Below are 22,645 nucleotides of genomic sequence, written 5' to 3' on the forward strand. Positions count from 1 at the left end.
TTTCCGCCGGCTACCGGCTTCAATGGAAAGCCCTGAATGATTGTGGCTAAGTTTGATTAAATTTGGCCCAGTAGTTTCAGAGGAGACGATTTTTGTAGAAGATTACAATAAACTGTTATCACAGAGATATGTCTCGCCTTTTTTTGTAATTTTGATTATGCAAATGTTGATATCAAAATAGCAATACTTTAACATTTACACAAGTTATGCAAATATTCAAAGTCAATGAACCATGACTGAGTTACATGGCTAAACAATCTCCATGTTAATGAGATGTGCCAATGCTAATACAACTGCATACCAAATACCATTGACTTATTATAAGTCATTCCCAAACCTAAATACAAACATTAATTTGTAAACGATGTAAAAGTTTCAAAGTCAATGAACCATGAAGAGGGGTGAGGGCTATATAATCCCTAGGGAAACAATACTTGCAAATGCTTGATTAAACAATCAACCAAAACTCAAATCAATATCTTCAAGTATGAAGACAAAAGTGTGGAAAACTAATTTGCTGGACTGATCGATGGAGTGCAAACCTTTAAAATTCAGTCCCCTTCGACTTTGTCTAGGGAGGACTAATAAGCATTGTCATATCATAATATATTGTGACATCCTTGATTTATACCTTTGCTTTGTCGTTTCTGTGCTGGTTTGGCTGGTGTTTTCTTTTTCTTCTTTTCTTGTTTCTCTTCAATAGGTTTTTCTTCCTCCACTTCATCTTTATCACTCTCATCTGAATCCACTGATTTTCTCTTTGCTTTTGTCTTATTTGTCTTTCCTGGTGTTTTCTTTTTGCTTTTCTTTGCAGGTTCATCCATTTCAAAGTCCTGGAAGAAGATTGGTATCAATTTTTGCCTTGTTTATACCCTCCAATCAAATCAATTTTATTTTGTGAATATGAGAACCATTTATTTGTCATTTAAATACTGAAACCAGGAAAACAGCTCTGACATTTTTATAAACAATATTACCACCAAAAATAAACCCCCAAGTATCAAAGAACGCTGATCATTAATTGCTCATTTTTATAAACAAATATTACCACCAAAAATATATCCCAAGTATCAAAGAAAGCTGATCATTACAGCTCTTCTATAAAAGAATGCAGAGCAAACTATTGATCAACTTGCTTGCTATGTTTGTTTGGATGTTTGTAAACAACAGGTAGGTAGTCTGTTTACTATATACTGGAATTTGATTGGACAATAAACATTAACTTCAATTCATATCTAATCAAATCCCAGTATGTATTGAAACTCCGCCTACCTATTGTATGCAAACATCCAAGCAAACATAGCAAGCCAATTGATCAAATTTTTGTTTTGCATGCTTTTTTAGAAGAGCTGTAATTGTTATTAAATCCTTCATCATCATGCATTGTTGTTTCTATCTGAGTCTATGACTGCAATTATACGCTTGTTCTATATTTAAGATGAAAAGGTCTTGTGTTGAGCTGATTCTCCATCAAACTGTTTTCATTCAAGCGTCAATGAGTCTTAAGCAAACTTGTGTATGAAGTCATATAAGCCTACTGTTTATTTGAGTGGTTCTTTTTTGGACTGAAAGTAGGTTATATCATTTACTGTAAAGTCAGAACTTTGTTGTTAGGTGAGTAAAATTCAAGGGGATATGTGTCACATCAATTAAACCTCTCATTCTGATACATTATTTACATTCAGTATTTCCCGAAATCCCATATTTAATTGCCTTAAAGGAGGGTTTTAAAAGGTTATTTATTGCAATGTATTTGCAATTTTTTTTTTTATCTATATTGAAGTTAATTATTCATTGTGTTTCATTGAATTGTTGTTTTTTTCCAATTTTTAATTCATCATAAAACACCAATTGTCTGTTTACACAACCCCCTTTTGTGAACCTCTCAAATTTAGACCTGTGTTTACCTCATCTCCTTCATCATCATTATCTGGTGATTCATCGTCCTCCTCTTCTTCTTCTTCTTCTTCGTCTGCAACTTCTTCATCAGAAGCTTCATCTTTCCTTGCTTTCTTTGCTGGTTTACCCTAGAGAAAGAGATAAGTAGAAACATAACAAGAAAACAAACACCAAATAATAATGTGAAAATTACTCAAGGCTGTTGTCTTTTTTATGGTCGGGTTGTTGTCGCTTTGACACATTCCACATTTCTTTTCTCAAGTCTTCATAAACCTCTTGTTTTTTGCTTGAATTGTTTTACAATTTTGTCAGATTTACCAAAAAACAAACAAAACATATTGAAGTTGGAAAACTACTAAGGCCCTTAGCTTCTTAATTAAAACTGTTTTACCTTTTATCGCAAACATGCATGGTATGGGTTTTGCTCATCAATGGCTGAATGATGATAAATGATAATTTTCAATCTATGCCGTAAAGTGCGGTTTCTTGACCATTCCATATATTCTAAGAGAATAAAAGCGTTAAGAACTCATACTTTTGGCATATAATTGGGTTTTCCTTTGAATTAATTGGGTTATTGAACCCTGTAATGGGCAATTGCATTGGGTTTTTAATTGTTTGTATTGCGTAATCACACAAATATGCAGCTTATCTGGAGCTCTGTACTAAGTTTCAAGTAGATTGGACTTCAACTTCATCAAAAACTACCTAGACCAAAAACTTGAACCTGAAACGAGACAGACGGACTGAATAACGAACGGACGGACGCCCAGACCAGAAAACATAATGCCCATGAATGGGACATAATAAAAATCATGGTTGACTGTAACATGAATTTTTAGTATATATCTCATCCATATTTTCTACCTATTTTTTAAAGTAAGAACTTTAAAGTGACACTTACCCCTGATGTTGACTTTTTTCTTTTATGTGATTCTTTTTTCTTCTGTGTCTGGGGTGTCTGTAGAAAATCAAACAATTTTATGTAATATAATAAACATACTTATTTCATATCTATAGCTATCTATAGTGTATTCTTTAACGCTTATTATCAGTTTTCCAAATCAGGTAGCATTTCCCTCCATTAAAACAAATTATGAACAATTAAGAAAAGAATTTAATGAACAATTAAGAAAAGAATTTTTAAATGAAAATAAATATAATAACTTAAATGATATAGATAAATTATAACATATCCTCAATCCTGAAACAAAACAGGACACTTGCAAATTAGGCTCCTTTTTAAAAAAAAGTCACTAAGACTGAGGGCAGGGAGTCCTTGATATAATTTGAATCTCTTATATATATATATATATATATATTGATTTAAAGAAAGACAAGGATTATAGTTCAAAGTGTCTGCATTGTTTATTTTCATTGTTTTATATATGTAAACTGTATATTATGTATCATGTTTTAAGCCATTGGCCCATATGGGTGTAAAGTGCTTTCAATAAAGTTTATTTAAAATGTCAACATCTTAAACCATGTAAACCCTTATCTCTTTATTTTTTAAATGATTTAATCCTGGTAATTAATTAGGTTTTTTAATTATTTAAGGATTTTGTGTTTCTTAGTACAAATAGAGCCTCATTCAGGTTTACTAGAATTTCTTCCGGAGAAAGATAGTATAAATTTGATAAAGCCTGAAGTTATCCTGATACATACACACAGTTTTAGTAAAAACAGGACATAATCAGATGAATAAGATATTCCATGATTTGATATGGGAAGCTGCTTCTTCAAATATTCTCTTGAGCATTTTTCTCAGTTCTGTTTTGTTACTATAATGTTATTTTGTGCCTCTCATATTTTATTAGTGGAGGGAGCCAGAGTATCAATGGAGAACCATCAACCTTTGGATTGAAAACTAACAATCTGAGTCAATTTAGATAATGGTCTAGTGCAACTGGCACATGTGGGATTCAAACTCACAGCCTCACTGTTGACAGGCTAGTGATAGTTGTTTAAATTACTGTATATATTCAGAAATTTTTGCATGCATTTTTTATTGCGATTTTGTCATTTTAGACTAAAATGCGATTTTAAATTTTGGAAAATATAGAAAAATCCTGTTTAATTCATATAGAATATTTCATATTGCGAGTTTAAATTATTGTGATTATGTCCCCGTTGCATTTTTCGCTATCATTAAAACATGGCATTAATTTCTGAATTTACAGTACTTCAACCACTCAACTACCAAGGCCCAATGTAAACAGTTTTCCCATTAAGAGATGTTGTTTAAGACATCTAGAAAGCCTTTTTATTGCGATAAGATGCAAATATGATGTATCCCATCTCTCCCTGACATCTTTTATTTGGCTTAGTTTACCTTTTTAGGTGTTTTCTTCGTAGCTTTAACCTGCTCTTCAGTCTCTGACTCAGGTTGTTGTTCTTCTTCCACCTCTTGTTCTTCCTCTCCTTGTTCTTCATCAGAACTTGGTTGCTGAAAGAATAAATTAGAAAAGATCAGTTTATTCATATATAATATTAACCAAAAATCTAAATTTGAATCTGTTACAATTGACAAGATTGACAAATACATGAATACTCAAAAAAGAAACAAAAAGTTTGGTTAAGCTATCCATTTTTTCTTCAAATTGACAAATATTTGTATTGAAATTTTTAAAACAAAGTTGGTAGAATTAATTTCCAAAATATGTAAACAAAAAAAAACCCAGTCAGCATGGTCATCTTTTGTCTCAGATGGACAGGGGTAACTTTAAAGCCCTCTCAACTTGTCGAAGAATAAAAAGTTTAACCCTTAGACTGCTACGCGCGACTATTGTCGTTCCGATAAGACAGTCCGCTACTGCTACTCGCGACTATAGTCGTTTTCCGTACTCGTTTGTTTACACAGTTACCATGGAATGGGCGGAGTCAATATTCATGAGATTGCGGCAGTTTCGACTTGTATGGATTCTGATTGGCTTAAAATCTGCGTTCTTTCGAGTGTCTCTTGACTTTTAATCAGGTATAAGCGATAAACCGAAAGTGAAAATTTTTGATGAAAAAAGTGACAAAATGGCGGACATTGTTTGGAGAAATGGCCAACACGTTCAGAAGTATTTCAATGATAACGATTTAACAGCGGCGGACGATTAAAAGGATTTGGACGAGAACCGAAGATATAATAGACAGAAATGGAAGTATTCTATCAAAACTGCAAACAGAAGACTTTTAAAGCGAGAATTACGGGGATTCCCAGACATTGTTCAAAATGGATGACATGAAACAGGATTTGCGATGTTTATCATTTCGCCTTTCAAATGTGAATCAATATTGACTAAAATCGATAGACCCGAACTTTAAGTTTGTCAAGATTATATATTGATGAAAGCTTTAAAAATGAACTTGTCGTGTAAATATATTTGTACATGGAAGTAAAAGTCGGCGCAGTGAAAGTTGGAGGAAAAAAAACGGAAAATATTTGCATAAAAAAGGCCGTTGGTCTGAGAAGAAACTTTATTTTTTGATAATCACAATGGAACTTAGTTCTTAAAAGAGATTTTAAACTATATTGGTTCAATTCTGAAGTCATGGATACTTTTACATTGATGGATCGTTTAATAAAACATGAAAAAATAAGTTTACCTTTGTTTACCTATTTTCGCACCTGTACAGGTAAAACATGACCAGAGACTCACACAAAAATAAAATAAATTAAAAATACAGAATCTAACAATACTTTTTTATATAACTTTTATTGATGAATATTCAATATTTACAAAGATACAGCAATTGTAAGTGAACTTGTTTATTTCATCAGTGATCAAAATTTTACTCAGCATTACACAAAAGTACAATAGAAATCAATGCAGCAGTCTAAGGGTTAATATTATATTTTTTTCAAAATAATCATTAATTTTTTGCTTGTTATTTTTCTCACTTCACTGAATATTTACACTATTAATCATCTAAGTTTATCATTATGAATGTAATGAAAATCATTGCACTCTCTGTGTCAGGATGATAAAAGATATCATTTGTTTTTACTTACTGCACCAGAAAATTTAACTTTTGGATTATTTTCTATTTCCCAGAGTCCTTCATTAAAACCTATCCTTTTCTGTGGCTTGGCATACTTGTGTTTCCACTTTTCATATAAAAATATATCTTTTGTGGCAAGGAATGCTCTGAAAAATAAATAAAATACGAATGCAAATGTTATATCTCATTAATTTCCTACTGTTTTTCCGTCACTGTGCAGTGTTCTCCCCAGATATTTCATATAGCATCCTGGAAAAAAAGGAATTTGAAATACCATCATGTTTTTAAAATTTATTGCATCATATCCATAGCACAATCACAATAAGAAAACCACTTCAGATAGTATCACATTACCATGATGCTAAAAGGTCTGGGGAGAACACTGCTGTGTCTTGTATTCTTACAGTTTAAAGCCATACTAAAATGTTTCTTTTTTTCTGTTAACTTTGCTTTGAACTTTGCTTTTTATTGTTGTTTTATGTATGTCTTTAAAGTCTAAACAAAATATATGTGTTTCTAGTCACACGACCAATACTGGAATGTTTTTTTTGCATTCTTAAAACGCTTTTAAACCATCCAATTTGATAAATGTTACCTAAATGCAGACATCTGAATTCATACTCTATTCACTACAGCTAAATTAGCAATGCATTCTTTAAAGAATGCAACAAAGGGGGGAAAATGCCCTATTTTTTCAGCAAACCATATAATAGGCTTTAAGGGGGGTATAATTCCCAAATAAAATTCTGTGAAAACGTGAATATTTCAGGATTTAGATAATCCCAACTCCAAAACAAAACTAAAAACAAAGAGATTTCCTGACCTACATGTAAGTACATTATTCTTGTAAAGCATGTAATAGGAAATAGTTTTTTAAATTATAAATAATGGTTATAAAAAGATAGAAATATGGTAGCACGGGGTTAGTAAATAATCTGAAGTTCAAAATTACAGCCAACATACGTTTCATGAGTCCCGTAGAAAAAGATTGGAAACTTTCCTTTTGGTGCTTGCTTTCCACCCTCTGGAACTTCATCAATCTGAAAAACATAACATAGACATATCTAAAATAAATGGTGATTTCATGAATAAAAAAAAAAACCCAGCCTTTAATCAACTTTCAGGAAACACCCCTAATTTCTGAAATATTCAGATTAGGGACACCAAACATAAACTCATGATGAGTTACCCTGATCACAGCCATCTGTGTTTGAGCGTATATATAGAATCATAAGCTTCATAAGTCCAATTTAGTACACTAACTGAGCTAATTTTGATTCCTTCTTAGATCAATCACTAAATTCAAACTAACCATTAATTTAAAAATTAATCATACATTGATGTAATTTTTGTTAAAATATGGGGCAGGATTGACTTAAGATGGGTCACTTTCGTTTGATCAACATGAAAAATCAAATAACTGGAAGGTCCACGACCTTTGACACCACAACCTGCAACCAAAATCCCAGGCCCTACATATGGATCTATAACAACCGCTATTTGAACCCCTGAATAAATCATACATAGAAATGCTACTCAATAATTGATGAAAGAAAGAGGTGGCGAAGGTATCCTTTTCTCATGAGTTTCTGACCATATGATACTAGTTGTTTACGACGTGAACCCTCACATAGGATGTGAATGGTGAACACTTATAGTTCAATTGAGACCATTGGGTTGAGTTTTACAGACTTATAATGAGCAAGCAGGTAATACAAGTTTACTTTGCAACTACCTTTACAAAAAGAATAAAATCTGCATGCCGAACCACACAAAATGACATATGACAATAACTATTGCATACCCTTGCTGGCCAATGCGGATATCCCTTCATCTTGGCGAATATTTTGTCAAATGGTTTGAATTCTTGATGTGCCATTGTATTTAAAAGCTGTCAGATACAAACGTGAACCTCTTTTGTATGTAAATGGCGACGACAATGCCTACACCTCGACTTTGTATTCGATTTGCTTCTTTTCAGAGATTGGTATCAAATACCAGAAAGCAAATTCCACAATTTGGCAATGTTATGCAATTGTTTATCAGTATAAACATAATCGTCTTATTATCCTATTCATGTTTCAAGGATTTTTTCTTCCGCTAATTTTTGGTCGTGTAGGCTGCCATATTAGATTGTAGTATCGTAATTTCTCGCGAGCATTAAAATTTGGCGGGAATTCAAATTTACGACTTCATTTTAAAATTTATTCTGATTTTAGGTACTTGTTTTCATTAAATATGTAATACAACAACATAGAGGAATAAACGTTGATGTTTATTTTAATTTAAGAGTCAATTAAAAAAATATTTAAGTTCAATTACGCCAGTCGAAGGTTGTCAAAAACAAAACAAAATGGCTTCCGGAGAAGCTTCAATTTCAGAAATTATTAGATGCACCAATTTTGCAGCAATTAAACACAAAAATCAAAGAAGGAAAGACCCTGAAAGCACCCCATATATAAATCATCCAATAGGTTGTTAAAATTCCTTTATATAGAGTTGCTTATGCTGAACCAATCAATGTTTTTTTTTAGACTGGTCTGACTGATGTTTCGGCCAGAAATTTTAGTCAAATCGGTACTTGGTTAAATCGGCACCTGGTCAAATCGGCACTTAGTCAAATTGGCACCGGGTTAAATCGGCACCTAATGTAGTAATTTTGGCACCCATGTTAAATATGTCTAATATATATTTTATATATATATTTTTTTTTTTGGCAATATTTTAAGCAAAACGATTCAAATAAAGAAGGGGTTGTGCCAAAATATTGATGAATTTACATATTCAGGAGGTTTATGTATGCAATTTTTTCGGTCTAATTAAAGGCGCAAGAAATATTTTATGCATAATTTCCCAGAAAATTTGAATGTCTGCTCAAAGCAAGCGTTGCTTTCAGAATAATTATGTGCTGGTGCTTAAAACAAAAGCCTTGTTACTTAAGCGCTGATTGGTTAATTCAAATGCAGTGTTAATTTTGATTGGTTAATTAGAATAATCTCGAAAAGCAAAATTTAGTAAACGAGATTTCACATGCAGCAGCAACTTGGAAACCCCCAAGCTGATTGGACCAAATAGCAGAGAGGGATTCCCAATTAGAATAATATGTACCTGTATTGCACAAAAACGTATTGTGTATTAATAATCTATTGATACAAAATTGTTCCATTAATTCACAATCCACATACTAGTCCCCCCTCTCCAATCCTCCCTATATATTGCTCCTTATTCTATTTAGGGACTATGTTGCGAATACTTAGATGTTTTCACTTTTGGGGCCCGAACCAAACACTGAAAAGATACAGTGCAAATTTAATGAAGCATCTGTTTTACACTAATCAGAGATCAGTAGGGGGTCCAAGATATGTTAACTGGTTCTTAGTTAGAAGTATAAACTGAACAAACACAGGTTTGGGACAAAGAACCACAGTTTGATATTTTCTTTGCATATCAATAAAGCAATACATGTAAACATAATTACAAACAAAGCAAATTCCTGTTGAAAATCTGTGCCAGTGTGGTACTCCAAAGAAAAACCCCAAACCTGTGTAAAGGTAGAAAGTAGGACATGTGTTAGAAAATGCTAAGACTGAGGGCTGTTGCAAAAACATTCATTATTTGACGAACCACAGTACAATTTTAACCAATTTGATGCTAATGGTAGCCAAAAATGGCAGTATGACACCTGACAGTAACGGGAATTCATACCCTCTGAAATTAACAGAAAAAGTCTAGACTAAACTAGAACTCTTACAGAAATGACCCATGGCTGAACCAGTTGTGTGGCAAAAACATCTGGAAAGCAAACTGTCAAAAACCATAGTTCAAATTATGATTTCTTGAAAGGCTGTGTCATGGGAAGGTGTCAAAAAGCAAAATCTTCAAATAGCCTTCCTATTTTTGTCCAGTCTGATGAGTTAAGCCTTTTTCAACTGATTTTTATAGTTCGTTCTTATGATGTACTGTTATACCACTGTCCCAGGTTAGGGGAGGGTTGGGATCCCGCTAACATGTTTAACCCCGCCACATTATTTATGTATGTGCCTGTCCCAAATCAGGAGCCTGTAATTCAGTGGTTGTCGTTTGTTTATGTGTTACATATATATATTTGTTTTTGGTTCTTTTTTTTTACATAAATAAGGCCGTTAGTTTTCTCGTTTGAATTGTTTTACATTATCTTATCAGGGCCTTTTATAGCTCACTATGCGGTATGGGCTTTGCTCATTGTTGAAGGCCGTACGGTGACCTATAGTTGTTAATGTCTGTGTCATTTTGGTCTTTTGTGGATAGTTGTCTCATTGGCAATCATACCAAATCTTCTTTTTTATATTTCCAGGATGACCTAATTATTTGAAATAGGGTACCCTACTGCCTTAAGATGATCTAATAGAATGTTTTAAAGAAAAAAAGGTACATAGAAAAGGGCAATTTGAAATAAACACACTATAATGAGAAAATAAAATGTATTTGTCCCATTGGCAATTATACGCATATCCATATTTTGAATTTTGTATACTAACCTTTTTTTAACATGTAACTTTGTCCTATTTTTTAGGTTGATTTATGCTTATCATTAATGATCCTGCTTATACATGTAATACATGTAATATAGAGCTGCATCATGATCATAAAATATTAAAATTTAGTTCTTAAGATGGAATTAGAACACAAAATGCAAAGGAACTATGCTTTTTGCCTATAACTGCTTACATCAAGCCACTTTATTTCAACTTTGGTGGATAGTTCAATTAGTTGTCTCATTGCAATTGGAAATCATATTATACTTTTATCGTTTTTTATATAGATTAGACCATTGGTTTTAAAGTTTAAATGATTTTACACAAGTCATTTTTGAGACCCTTTATACATGTAGCTTGCTGTTCGTATCGTGTGAGCCAAGTCTCCATGTTGAAGACCATACTTTGACCTATAATGGTTTACTTTTACAAATTGTGACTTGGATGGAGAGTTGTCTCATAAGCACTCATAACGCATCTTCTTATATATCTAAATAACCTGCATCTATTTTTTTATTGGATTGCTGTTCTTCAACTTAACCAATAGATCCTCTCGACTATCATGAATATCATTTATTTCTCATGCATTAAATGTTTTATTAACCTTTTTATAGGTACATCTTAAACAATGCCAATTTAAGGTTGAATAGACCTATGTTATGTTTTTAATATTAAAAAAAGAAGATGTGGTATCATTGCCAATGTAACAACTCTCCACAAGAGACCAAAATGACTCAGAAATTTACAACTATAGGTCACTGTACGGCCTTTAACAATGAGCAAAGCCCATACCATAGAGTCATCTATAAAAGGCCTCGAAATGACAATGTAAAACAATTCAAACAAGAAAACTAACAGCCTAATTTATGTACAAAAAAATGAATGAAAAACAAATATGGAACACATAAACAAACGACAACCACTGAATAACAGGCTCCTGAAAGTTCATTTTCTCCCTAGTTTCATCTTATTCCATTTTGAGATGTTGTTATCTTAATAAGTTACACACATAGTGAACAAAAGATATATCCTGTTTTCAAGAATTTGTTGAAAGGTCATTTTGGCAGTGCAGATCGTTGATCATTTTACTGATCAAAACTATGTTCGGGCAATTCTTTTCTGATACATGTATTTTATAGCTAACTATGCCGTATGGGCTTTACTCATTGTTAAAGGCCATACAGTGACCTATAGCTTGATATTAATGTCTTTGTCATTTCAATGGTCTATTGTGGAGAGTTGTCTCATTGGCAATCATACCACATCTTCTATTTTATAAATACAACCTGAAAATTGTTTATGATTGTATTGTAATAATTGATTTGTTTGTAATTACAGGAGTAGCTTATATACTGACCAATGAAGGAAAGATTACTGACTTAAGTGTGATACAGGTATGTATGTACATAATACATATAATAATTTTATAACAAACCATTGCAATTTTAGTACATGTAGTAACTACGTAATATTTTGTTTGTTAAAATTTTATGATAGCAAAATCTCTCCCAGCTTGAAAAATTTATTAATAACCAAAGTCTTGTAATTCTGAGTCACACATTGAAATTGTCACTGGAGGAAATTGGGTAACAGTTTATCAACAATGATCAATATCTGATATTGTCAGTTTTCAGCAATATAAGTACTGATTATTCATATTATTTATCACCGATTTTCTGAAACAAATTTTCTGCGTTTCTTTTTTACCACAAAAAATTGTATATGATTGTGAATGAGACAACTTTCCTCCAAATGGTATATGAGTCATCAACTATGGGTCACTGTACAAACTTTAGCAATACTGAAAACCCATACAGCATAGCAAACTGTAATAGGCTTTACATGAAAATTAACTGCTTATAAGCATAAATATTTAAAAATAGAAACAATATCTAATTTTAATTAAAAGATTATTAATTGATTGATGGATGTTTAATGCTTTGGCTATATACATGATATGCACGGGTGCAGGATCTGTTTACCCTTCCAGAGCACCTACATGTAAGATCACCCCCAAGTTTTGGATGGTGTTTGTATTGCTCAGTCGTTTCTTTTGTGGTTTGTGTAACAGCAGAGACAGATCCAGCCATTAAAAAAAAAGGGGGGGGTTCCAACTATATGTCCCCATTCAAATGCATTGATTGTCCAAAAAAAGGGGGGTCTGGGGGTTGGAACCCTCCACTGGATCTGCTGTAGACTAGTGTTTTTCTGTTGGTCATTTCTGTTTTAGCCACATGGTGTTCATACCTGCCAACTAAAATTAAAATGCCCATGGGGGTTTTGCGAGCAAGACGGCTCTTGTAGTCCTATAAAACCTTCAAAGGGGCCTTCAAATGTATTTTAATGTTGTTTTTTGGCTTCTTCATACTTTTAAAAGCCTATAGGAATTATACAACTACTATTTTGTTTAAAATTGTAGACAAAAATGTTTCTCACAAAATTTCCATTTTAGAGCTTCCATGGGGGAAATCCCCCCGCAAATAGTGACAGTTGGCAGGTATGGGTGTTGTCAGTTTATTTTCCACTTTTGAGTTTGAATGTTCCTTTGTTATCTGTCCTCTCATTTCAGGGGCGGATCCAGCCATTTTTAAAAGGGAGGGGGGGGGGGGGGTTCCCAACCCAGGATAAAGGGGGGTTCCAACTATATGTCCCCATTCAAATGCATTGATCGGCCAAAAAAAGGGGGGGTGTTCCAACTACCGGAACCCTCCCCCTGGATCCGCCACTGCATTTACAATGATGCAACTATTAAAACATGTTACAAAATTTCAGGCTGCACTGTTACATGACACGGTAGAAGACACAGAAACAACATTAGATGAAATCAAGGAAGAGTTTGGCGATGAAGTGGCAGGTTAGTTATGGTATGATAAGTCCCACAAAGACAATACATTGTCAATTTAACTAGAATACAGATCATGTGTCAACCATGTGCTTCCAAGGATCTGACAAAACTTCTTTTTACTTTCAGTTCTGCCATCTGATAATTATTACATAATCAAATTTAATGTCATTTTAAAGTTTTATTATTTGTAGATCAGTTGCTATTGTTTGTCTGGTTTATTTTAGCCATGGCATTGTCTGTATATTTTTTCGACTGATGAATTTGAATGTTCCTGTTGTATCTTTGGTCTCTATTTTAAGGTATTTAAGGATGTACTTAGGTGATGTTTTGGAATTTGTGTCAAATGTTCGGACTCCTTAGTGTTTTTCCATATATTACAATGTAAAATATTTTGCCCCATAACACCCATTTATTTTTTCATATATTAAAGACTTAATAGCTTATTTGAACTTAGTTAAACATTGAAATTTGTTGGTTAATCTAAAACCAAGAAATACACAATAATTTGTATTTCAATAATAATAAATTCACAGTTCACTGTAAACATGGTAAACTAACTAATTTTGTGAGCAATTTATTTTCATGACTTTCACAGAAGTAAGATAACCGAAAAATGTAATGTCTCAAAAAATAAAAACTTGGAACTTTGCTTATCTTTCTATATCAAGAAAATTTAAAAGTTGCTAAATTAATTCGTTGCGAAGTGGGCTAAAAAGAGCTCATCGTGAAATAAAGTATTTTATGAAAATTAGTTGGTTTGTAGTGTATATGTTACAGTAAATAGGTGAAATTAGGAATTACACGTAATTACTAAACATTTCAGTAAATACCTGTAATTACTAGCCAATTTAGTAAATACATGTATTTACTAGTTGTTTCAGTGATTACTGGTAATTACTGATTTTTTTTGTCATTTTTACAGCAATTTACTAACTTGATGTTTTTGTTTAAAATGAAAAACATAATTCAAGATACCAAATAAGAAAGTAAAGGGTAGGGATTTTAAGGGAGCTTACTTAAGGATGTAGGAATATAAGGCACATCAAAAGTGCATACTCTTTAGTGTTTGTGAATTGAATCTGGAAAATGGTTGTTTTATAGGTCTTGTAACTCCGTCACTATATGCATTTATATATGCAAGACAATGATATCAATCCAAAATTGATTTTCATAATTTTGTTAAACTAAAATCTCAATCATGCACTGTGGTTTAAAACTTTAAAATAACTTTCTCCAAATATCCTGGATTTCTACCAAACTTGGACAGAAGCTAAATGTTTATGATCATAAGATAATATCCGTAAGTAAAGTTTGTAAAAAAAAATCCTTTTTTTCCCTATATTACTTATAAACATCGTAAATGGCCTAGTTTTTTTCCCAGTTAACATTACATAAACTCTGCAGTTAAAGATTTTAAAACATTAGATTTTATAAACCATCCTGGATTTTTACCCAATTTTGACAGAAGCTTTTTAAAGTACTTAAGTCAAAAGATAGTATCTAGAGGAAAATTTTAATATCTTTTCCTCATTTTTGTTGAGCCTGCGATTAACAGCAAAAGTAGGCGAGACTATTTGTTCTGCAAAACTCTTACAATTGTAATAGCTTAATACATCGATAACCCATCTCCAGCTAGGGGTTGAATTGAAGGTCACATGAATACGTATTCAATGAGGTCCAAATATTCACTAGCAAGTGCACAACTCATCAACCTTGTTTCGCAGCTAATTTAACAAAATAGAACCAGATTGGCTGCTAACAGTGAATTATAATTTCACTATATCATTTTTATTAATGATTTAACAATAAAAAAATATATATTTTTTTTTTTTATATCTGGAAGCTAATGCACATAACAGTTCATTCCAGTTCTTAACCTACATAACATTATCTTATCATTATAAGTTAATAAGTCTAAATATTCTTCAAACTCAAAGTTTTTTTTTTTAAATTTAAAACATAATGATTTGGGAGAATTTTTCATTTCTGATTTCCATGTCTGCTGAAATTGGTCAAAAATTCTCTGTTTAATGCTCATCTTTAACCATTTTGGATTAAAACTAAAGTTACTCTGATTTAACCAAATATTTGAAAGTCCATATTTATTCAAGATATTTTTAATACAAATCAACTATTCAATATTTTAAACGTACTAACTGATCTTCTAATTAGTATTACCATATAACTTTTGATCATCTGACCATAATACAACATTGTTTTAGCAGTCAGTAAATAGGTGTAATAATTCATTTTAAAATTAGTAATTACTGGTAATAACTGGGCCGTTTAAGGAATTACTTGTATTAACTAAGTGCATCGGGAATTACCTGTAATTCCTAAATTTTAGTAATTACATGTAATTCCTAATTTCACCTATTTACTGTAACATATACATACCTCTATAAGCTAGATTTTTTTCAAAATGGTAGAAAGTGATATGAGATTAGAATAATTTTTGTACATTCCTCTTATTACAGGTCTAGTCGATGAAGTTTCAGATGATAAAAGTTTATCCAAGATTGAAAGGAAAAATCTACAGATAAAAAATGCACCTCATAAAAGTCTCAAAGCTAAACTGGTCAAGTTAGCAGACAAATTGTACAATCTAAGAGATCTGAAAAGAGCTACACCAGAAGGCTGGAGTGAGGAACGAGTCCAGGAATATTTTGTATTTGCATTTAAAGTAGTAGCTGGACTGAGAGGAATAAACGATGCTATGGAAAAAGAATTAGACAAATTGTTTAAAGAAAAGGGTTTATCAGATTCTTAGTTCACTAGTTTTTGTATAAGATACTATAACAGTATCAACATTAGATACTTTTATTCACTTTGAAAATCTCAGACTTTTTGTAATGCCTGTCATGAATACTGTAATTTTTGAAATTATTGCAAGGTTTTTATTATTGCGAAAAAATGCGACAGAGTTGTTAACAAATAATTCATAATTCATACTCGCATTTTGAAATATTTTATATGAATTAAACACAATTTTTGTCCAAATTGTAAAAATTAAAATCGCATTAAGTTTAGAATAACAAAATCGCAATAATAAATGCATGCAATAATTTCTGAATTTACAGTATTGGAAAAAAAAACTCAGGTGTTTTTTTGTTTTTCTTTAGACTTGGGATCTCAGTCATAAAACTATTTAGCAGTACAAAATGCTGACATGGGGGGTAAAATTGTTTATCGGGTCAAGATCTATCTGCCCTGAAATTTTCAGATGAATTGGGCAACCCGTTGTTGGGTTGCTGCCCCTAAATTGGTAATTTTAAGTAAATTTTACTGTATTTGGTTATTATCTTGAATATTATTATAGATAGAGATAAACTGTAAACAGAAATAATGTTCAACATTATAAAATCTACAAATAAGTCAACATGACCAAAATTGTCAGTTGAACCATTAAGGAGTTTTTGCCCTTTATAGTTAATTTTTAACCATTTTTCTAAAATTTTAGTATTCTTTTTAAAAAATCTTCTGCTCTGAAACTACTGGGCCAAATTTAACCAAACTTGGCCACAATCCTCATTTGGGTATTTAGTTTTAAAAATGTGTGGCGTGACCCTGCTAACCAACCAAGATGGCCACCATGGCTAAAAATAGTACATAGGGGCGAAATGTAGATTTTGGCTTATATCTCTGAAACCAAAGCATTTAGAGCAAATCTGACACTAATAAATTGTTTATCAGGTCAATTTCTATCTGCCCTGAAATTTTCAGACAAAACAGACAACCTGTTGTTGGGTTGCTGCCCCAGAATTAGTAATTTTAAGGAAATTTGGCAGTTTTTGGTTATTATCTTGAATATTATAATAGATAGAGATAAACTGTAAATAGCAATAATGTTCAGCAAAGTAAGATCTACAAATAAGTCAACATGACCAAAATTGCCAGTTTACCCCTTAAGGAGTTATTGCCCTTTATAGTCATTTTTTAACAATTTTCATTAAATTTTTGTAAATTTTTTGTAAATTTTTTAGAATATATTTTCCACTGTAATTACTGGGCCAAGTTCATTATAGATAGAGATAATTGTAACAAGAAGAATGTCCAGTAAAGAAAGATCTACAAACACATCACCATCACCAAAACACTATTTTGTCATGAATTTATCTGTGTCCATTGTTAATATGCACATAGACCAAGGTGAGCGACACAGGCTCTTGAGAGCCTCTAGTTATATGAGAAGGTCATTTTGAAATAATTGTCACTGGACATTCAACAAGCAGCAATCAATCATCATACCAAGAACTTTCTCAAGGACAAATATCATTTCTCATGCAGTTGTATTTCATTCATAAAATTTATTATCATGTAGCAATTTCATTAAGTCACATGCAATAACAGAGATGGGTCCGATTACTTTCAATGTAATTGATTAAATTACAATTACTTTGTCATTTGTACGATTAAATTAAATTAATGATTACATCATTTCTGAAAGTGTCTGATTAAATTAATGATTACATTAGCAAAGTAAGTTAGAGACAGTGGTAGAGCTCTATGACCAAGAAGGTCCTGATTACAGTAGCCGTTGTGGGTGGTTGCTGTAATAAGTTGTTCTTCCCAACTCCTCCATGGATTTCATTTAATTTTTTGTGAAGGCTTTGTTTAACTGTTGTTTGTTTTACATACATACAATTATCATATATATATTATAGTACATGTAGTACAATTTTTTATATGAATTTTTCTTTGACAATTAATATTTATTTAAGATTAGAATTTATTTATATTTATTAATAAAGATGTGCAAATAACAACATAAAATCTTCTAGTGATCAATCATCATAAAGATATAGCTATACAAGTATAATTGGCATAGTGTCACATCTACAGATCACCATTAAATAGTTATCAAGAGTGAGAAAATCCTTCTTATCAGTGTTCCAGCTTGAATCTTTGGGCAGAAGGGTGCTAGTTGTCAGAGATTGGACTTTAGCGTTATAACCCAGATTATAATGGCACTGTTGGGCAGTCAGTGTATAAATTATCTCAGCTATTGCTCGACCCAGTTGGAGAAAATGAGTTGTATTTTAACCTTATTTAGAAATCTTTTATGATAAATTATAACTAACAATACAATAAATAGGAACTAACCACAATAGACCAAAGGATGCAGATATATACAACTGTAGGGCAGTGTATGGTTTTTTACCACTAGCAAAACCCATCCTGTGTAGTAAGCTATCAAATATTCTGACATGTCAAAATGAGAAACAATTCAAAAGAGAAAACCAACAAAATGATTTAGGGCTATTCCAGAAATAAATGTATGGGGGGGTTGGAAGGCACATTATATTAATAATACTTGGGTGATGGGTATCAGAGCAACTTTTCACACTATAATGCACTATAGTTCTCAAATACAATTGTCTGGGTGGCAGGTGCTGACAAAAACTGCCTTCCAACACCCCCATACATTTTTTTCTGGAATAGCCCTTATACAAAACAACATACAAAATAACAAATGTGTCATACTGTAACCAAGGACAACCAATGAATTAGAATAAAATGACTACACATTGTGTAATACCAGTTTTGTGAATGAATAGGTCAAAAGAGACTTACATGTCTCATGACGAGAAAAGTCAGCAATAGAAGCAAGATGTTTGTCACTCTGAAATAACTTGGTGTCTGTTGACATCTTTTATTTGTTTAACTTTTAAGCTTACATTGTCCACTACTACTGCCATCACTAGGCTTCTGTAGTTTATGTTGTTTGATGTCATTGACTTTTTATTTTAAATCTCTTCTGAAACCACTTGATCAATTTTAACTAGACTTGGACTGAATGATCCTTAGAGTAATACTACACACTTGTGTTTCTGTCTGTCAGTCAATAAGACTCCATTGACAAAACATAACATGGGGGGGGGGGGGGGGTGTATAGAATTGGTAAACAATCAACTATTTGATAGTAAAACACATTCTATACACCAACTCTAAATGCATAATAATCAATTGTTGCATTAGAAATTATGTTTTGGTGGTTAATATAAAATTACTGAACTCAGAGGAAAATTACAAATTTTAACATAAAATGCTAAGCAAATGGCAAAATCAATAGCTCTAACACAACAAACAAATGGACAACAACTGTAAAATAACGAGAGTCATTTATCATCTGTATATGTTATTGGTATTCAAGCCAGAGTTCTAGACTTTAAAAGACCACATCTTTATGACATGCATATCACTTTATTCTACTTAATTAGCCTATTTTCAAGAGAGTTTGTGGTAAATCAAATTGTCAAATATCAAGTTCCAATAATTAAGGCATCTAAACAATAACAATCAAAACCAAGGAGTAAACAAAGACTCACAAAACCAAAGGACGTTTAAATCAACAGTTATAAATAATAATTAAGAAACAACACGAACTCCACTAAAAACCGGGAGTGAAATCAGGTGCTCCGGAAGGGTAAGCATTTCCTGCAACATATACGGAACCCATGGTTTCTTTGTTCAGTTCGGTAATGATTAAAGGTTATTATGACTGAGGAAAAAAATATCAGATATGATTTCTAACACACTTTTGTCATAATGGCCAATGAGCTCAACTTCTTGAGTGATGACCTTAATTTGATTGATTCATAGCCCTGTCTTAGCAACTCTGGAGAAAGCAGTATTCCTCGTTCAACAAAATCAACATACTTTGAGCTAGCTTTAGCATTGTTTAGAGTAACGTATTAATTGAGACACGCATACTCCATATGCTGGTGCCGCTGGGATGTTACTACACAGAAATGGAAAGTTGACTATAAGAAATTAAAATCATCGCGTAGAGGAGCGCAATTGGTACCCATTGGGATTCCAATAGTCAGTTGGAAGACCAACCTTCAAATTCAACAAATATGTTGTCAATTAAAAAGTCGAGCATGGCAGTGATATCCTCGTCGGTATATTTGTTCCTTGACTCTGTATGATTTTTCACAAAGTAAGCTGAATTCTAGCCCAAAACTAGATATTTAAAACGTCTAGTGATCTCTAGTGCCCTTTTTGTTAAGAAACATAAGCTGACGAGTTCTTTCAGTCGAGCTTTAAGTTTAGTATGTGGAAGAGTGGTATAAAGAGTTGAAACATCAAAGGTTTTAATGTTGGTACAATGTTTTAATGATTGAGTGTTAATAAAAATGAACCAGTGAATCTATAACAAATCTTATTATTTCAATGATTTTGAAAATCATTATTGGGTTTTGGACGTTCAAACATGTTACACTGGTGATAATTTATTTGTTAAAATGTGTCTCTCTTGAAGTAAAATATGGGTACTATTAATGGTATTAATACAATTAGATATATACCCTTACCGGTTGACTGTTATTCTGGATGTCAGCAGCCAAGTAGTCAGTACTTCAATCAGTGCTGATATGATAATTCGAATATTGTTTGAATCGTAGATACAAATTTCTTGTTTTGAGTTACAATAATTCATATTGTGTGAGGATCACACTGAATCTTCCAGCAAATATACTGAAGAAGATATTATCAAGATGCCGGACTTTTTAATCGACAATATATTTGTTGAGTTTGGAGGATTTATATTTTAACAGACAGTCGGTATTCCAATGGTTACTAATTGTGCACCCCTGCTGGCCGATTTGTTTTTGTACTCGTATGAAGCAGAATTCATTCAGAACCTACTTAAAGACAAAAAGAAAAAGCAACTTGCGAAATTCTTTAATTTTACTTTCCGATATATTGATGATGTTCTATCATTGAATAACCCATATTTCAGCCAATACTTACATCTCATATATCCCAGCGAACATGAAATTAAGGATACTACTGATACTAGAAGGACTGCTTCATACCTTGATCTTTTCCCCAATATTGACGCAGATGGACGACTTCACACGAAAATCTATGATAAACGGGACGAGTTCAACTTCCCAATTATCAATTTCCCATTTCTCAGCAGTAACATACCCTCTGCCCCCTTCGTATGGTAATTATAATCTTAAATCAATCCTAATTCTATCTTATTCTTTAGATATAGTTTTTCAAATGTGACGGGGTTTTTTTTGGTGCTGTTTCAGAAATTCAAATGTGAGGTATTTTTTGTGCCTTTTCACCACTTCGCATGTGACGTCATTTTTCTGACTTTTTGCGTTGAGGCCTGGACTAAGTCGGGTGTGTCTATTTTCTGTGTTGGTTTTTGTATTATGTATTCGGGTTTTGTTTTCTGTAATTAGTTAATACTTCAGTTTTATCATGTATATCTTTAATATTCATTTGATAAAATTTACTGTTTGCAATAGCATGTAAAATTGTTCTAAATAATAAGGATGTTCTTGTCCGGAGCAGAAAACCCTAGCCGTATTTGGCACAACCTTTTTCAACTTTTGATCCTCAGTGCTGTACAACTTTGTACTTTTTTTACTTTCAAACTTTTATATCTGGGCGTCACTGATAAGTCTTGTGTGGACGAGGCGCGTTTTTTGGCGTATTGAACTTTAAACCTCATGCCTTTTGTTATCTATTATTCAATGACATGTGTTTCTTTGTCTAATACGTTCTCCTATTTATTTGTATTGTAGTCCTGTAATATTAAGTTGTCATTTTAAGGTTATATTTAACACTGCCATTAAAGTGCGAGTTTTCTTTAAAAATGTCCTGTACCAAGTCAGGAAAATGGCCATTAATGTTATATCATAGTTCGTTTCTGTGTGTTTAACAATTTAACGTTGTATTTCCGTTGTGTCGTATGTTTTCTCTTATATTTGAGTGTGAATTCCCATTACTATAAGATGTGTCACGGTACTTTTCTATCCCAAATTAATGTATTTAGTTTTGATGTTATATTTGTTACTTCCGTCGGATTTTGTCTAATGCTTAGTCCGTTTCTCTGTGTGTTGCATTTTAATGTTGTGTCGTTGTTCTCTCATATTTAATGCGTTCCCCTCAGTTTTAGTTTGTTACCCCGATTTTGTTTTTTGTCCATAGATTTACGAGTTTTGAACAGCGGTATACTATACTGTTGCCTTTATTTAATGTGCTTATAAAATTTTTGAAATCATTTTCAGTTTAGAAATGGTTATCATCGTATACTCACAGCCTTCGAAGCGCTATTCTTCTGTATTTGTCTTTACAAGGAACGGACAGTATTAAAAAATGAAAGCCAAGCATGAATATAACTTCCTAAAAACGTCAAGATCGTTATGCACTATATTAACAACATTCATATGATGTCAACTTTGTATGAGTATGTTTGAATCTGAACGTTTTATAATTTTCCAATCTATAAACAAAGAATTTAGTCGCAAACATATATTATATCTCATGTAAGAACCGAAGTAGCGGCTTCTGGTCTGATACCATCTAACAGTCCATCAGCCAGCAGCTGTAGCGGGCAGGGGCTTGAAATGCTTCGACCCAAAAAAATGTA

At 32.3% G+C, this 22,645-nt stretch overlaps 2 protein-coding genes across 2 annotated transcripts in view; one reads left to right on the plus strand and one right to left on the minus strand.

Moving 5' to 3' along the window:
- LOC139495719 (hepatoma-derived growth factor-related protein 2-like) overlaps nt 1–8,454 on the minus strand; it is a 29,970-nt gene extending 21,516 nt beyond the window's left edge. The window contains exons 1-7 of the mRNA XM_071284049.1: nt 7,697–8,454; nt 6,856–6,932; nt 5,903–6,038; nt 4,235–4,348; nt 2,804–2,860; nt 1,908–2,027; nt 632–833 (exon numbers count right to left, since the gene is read on the minus strand). Of these exons, the coding sequence (XP_071140150.1) occupies nt 632–833; nt 1,908–2,027; nt 2,804–2,860; nt 4,235–4,348; nt 5,903–6,038; nt 6,856–6,932; nt 7,697–7,771 (781 nt within the window). The 5' untranslated portion in view covers nt 7,772–8,454. The remainder of the gene's footprint in view (nt 1–631; nt 834–1,907; nt 2,028–2,803; nt 2,861–4,234; nt 4,349–5,902; nt 6,039–6,855; nt 6,933–7,696) is intronic.
- On the plus strand, nt 8,246–18,024 carry LOC139495720 (guanosine-3',5'-bis(diphosphate) 3'-pyrophosphohydrolase MESH1-like). The gene is made up of 4 exons (XM_071284050.1): nt 8,246–8,366; nt 11,745–11,800; nt 13,179–13,260; nt 15,729–18,024. The coding sequence occupies exons 1-4, from the start codon at nt 8,246–8,248 to the stop codon at nt 16,019–16,021; spliced, it is 552 nt and encodes a 183-aa protein (XP_071140151.1). The 3' UTR covers nt 16,022–18,024.
- The last annotated feature ends 4,621 nt before the right edge of the window (nt 18,025–22,645 follow it).

Source organism: Mytilus edulis, chromosome 11, assembly GCF_963676685.1.
Source record: "Mytilus edulis chromosome 11, xbMytEdul2.2, whole genome shotgun sequence".
NCBI lineage: Eukaryota > Metazoa > Mollusca > Bivalvia > Mytilida > Mytilidae > Mytilus > Mytilus edulis.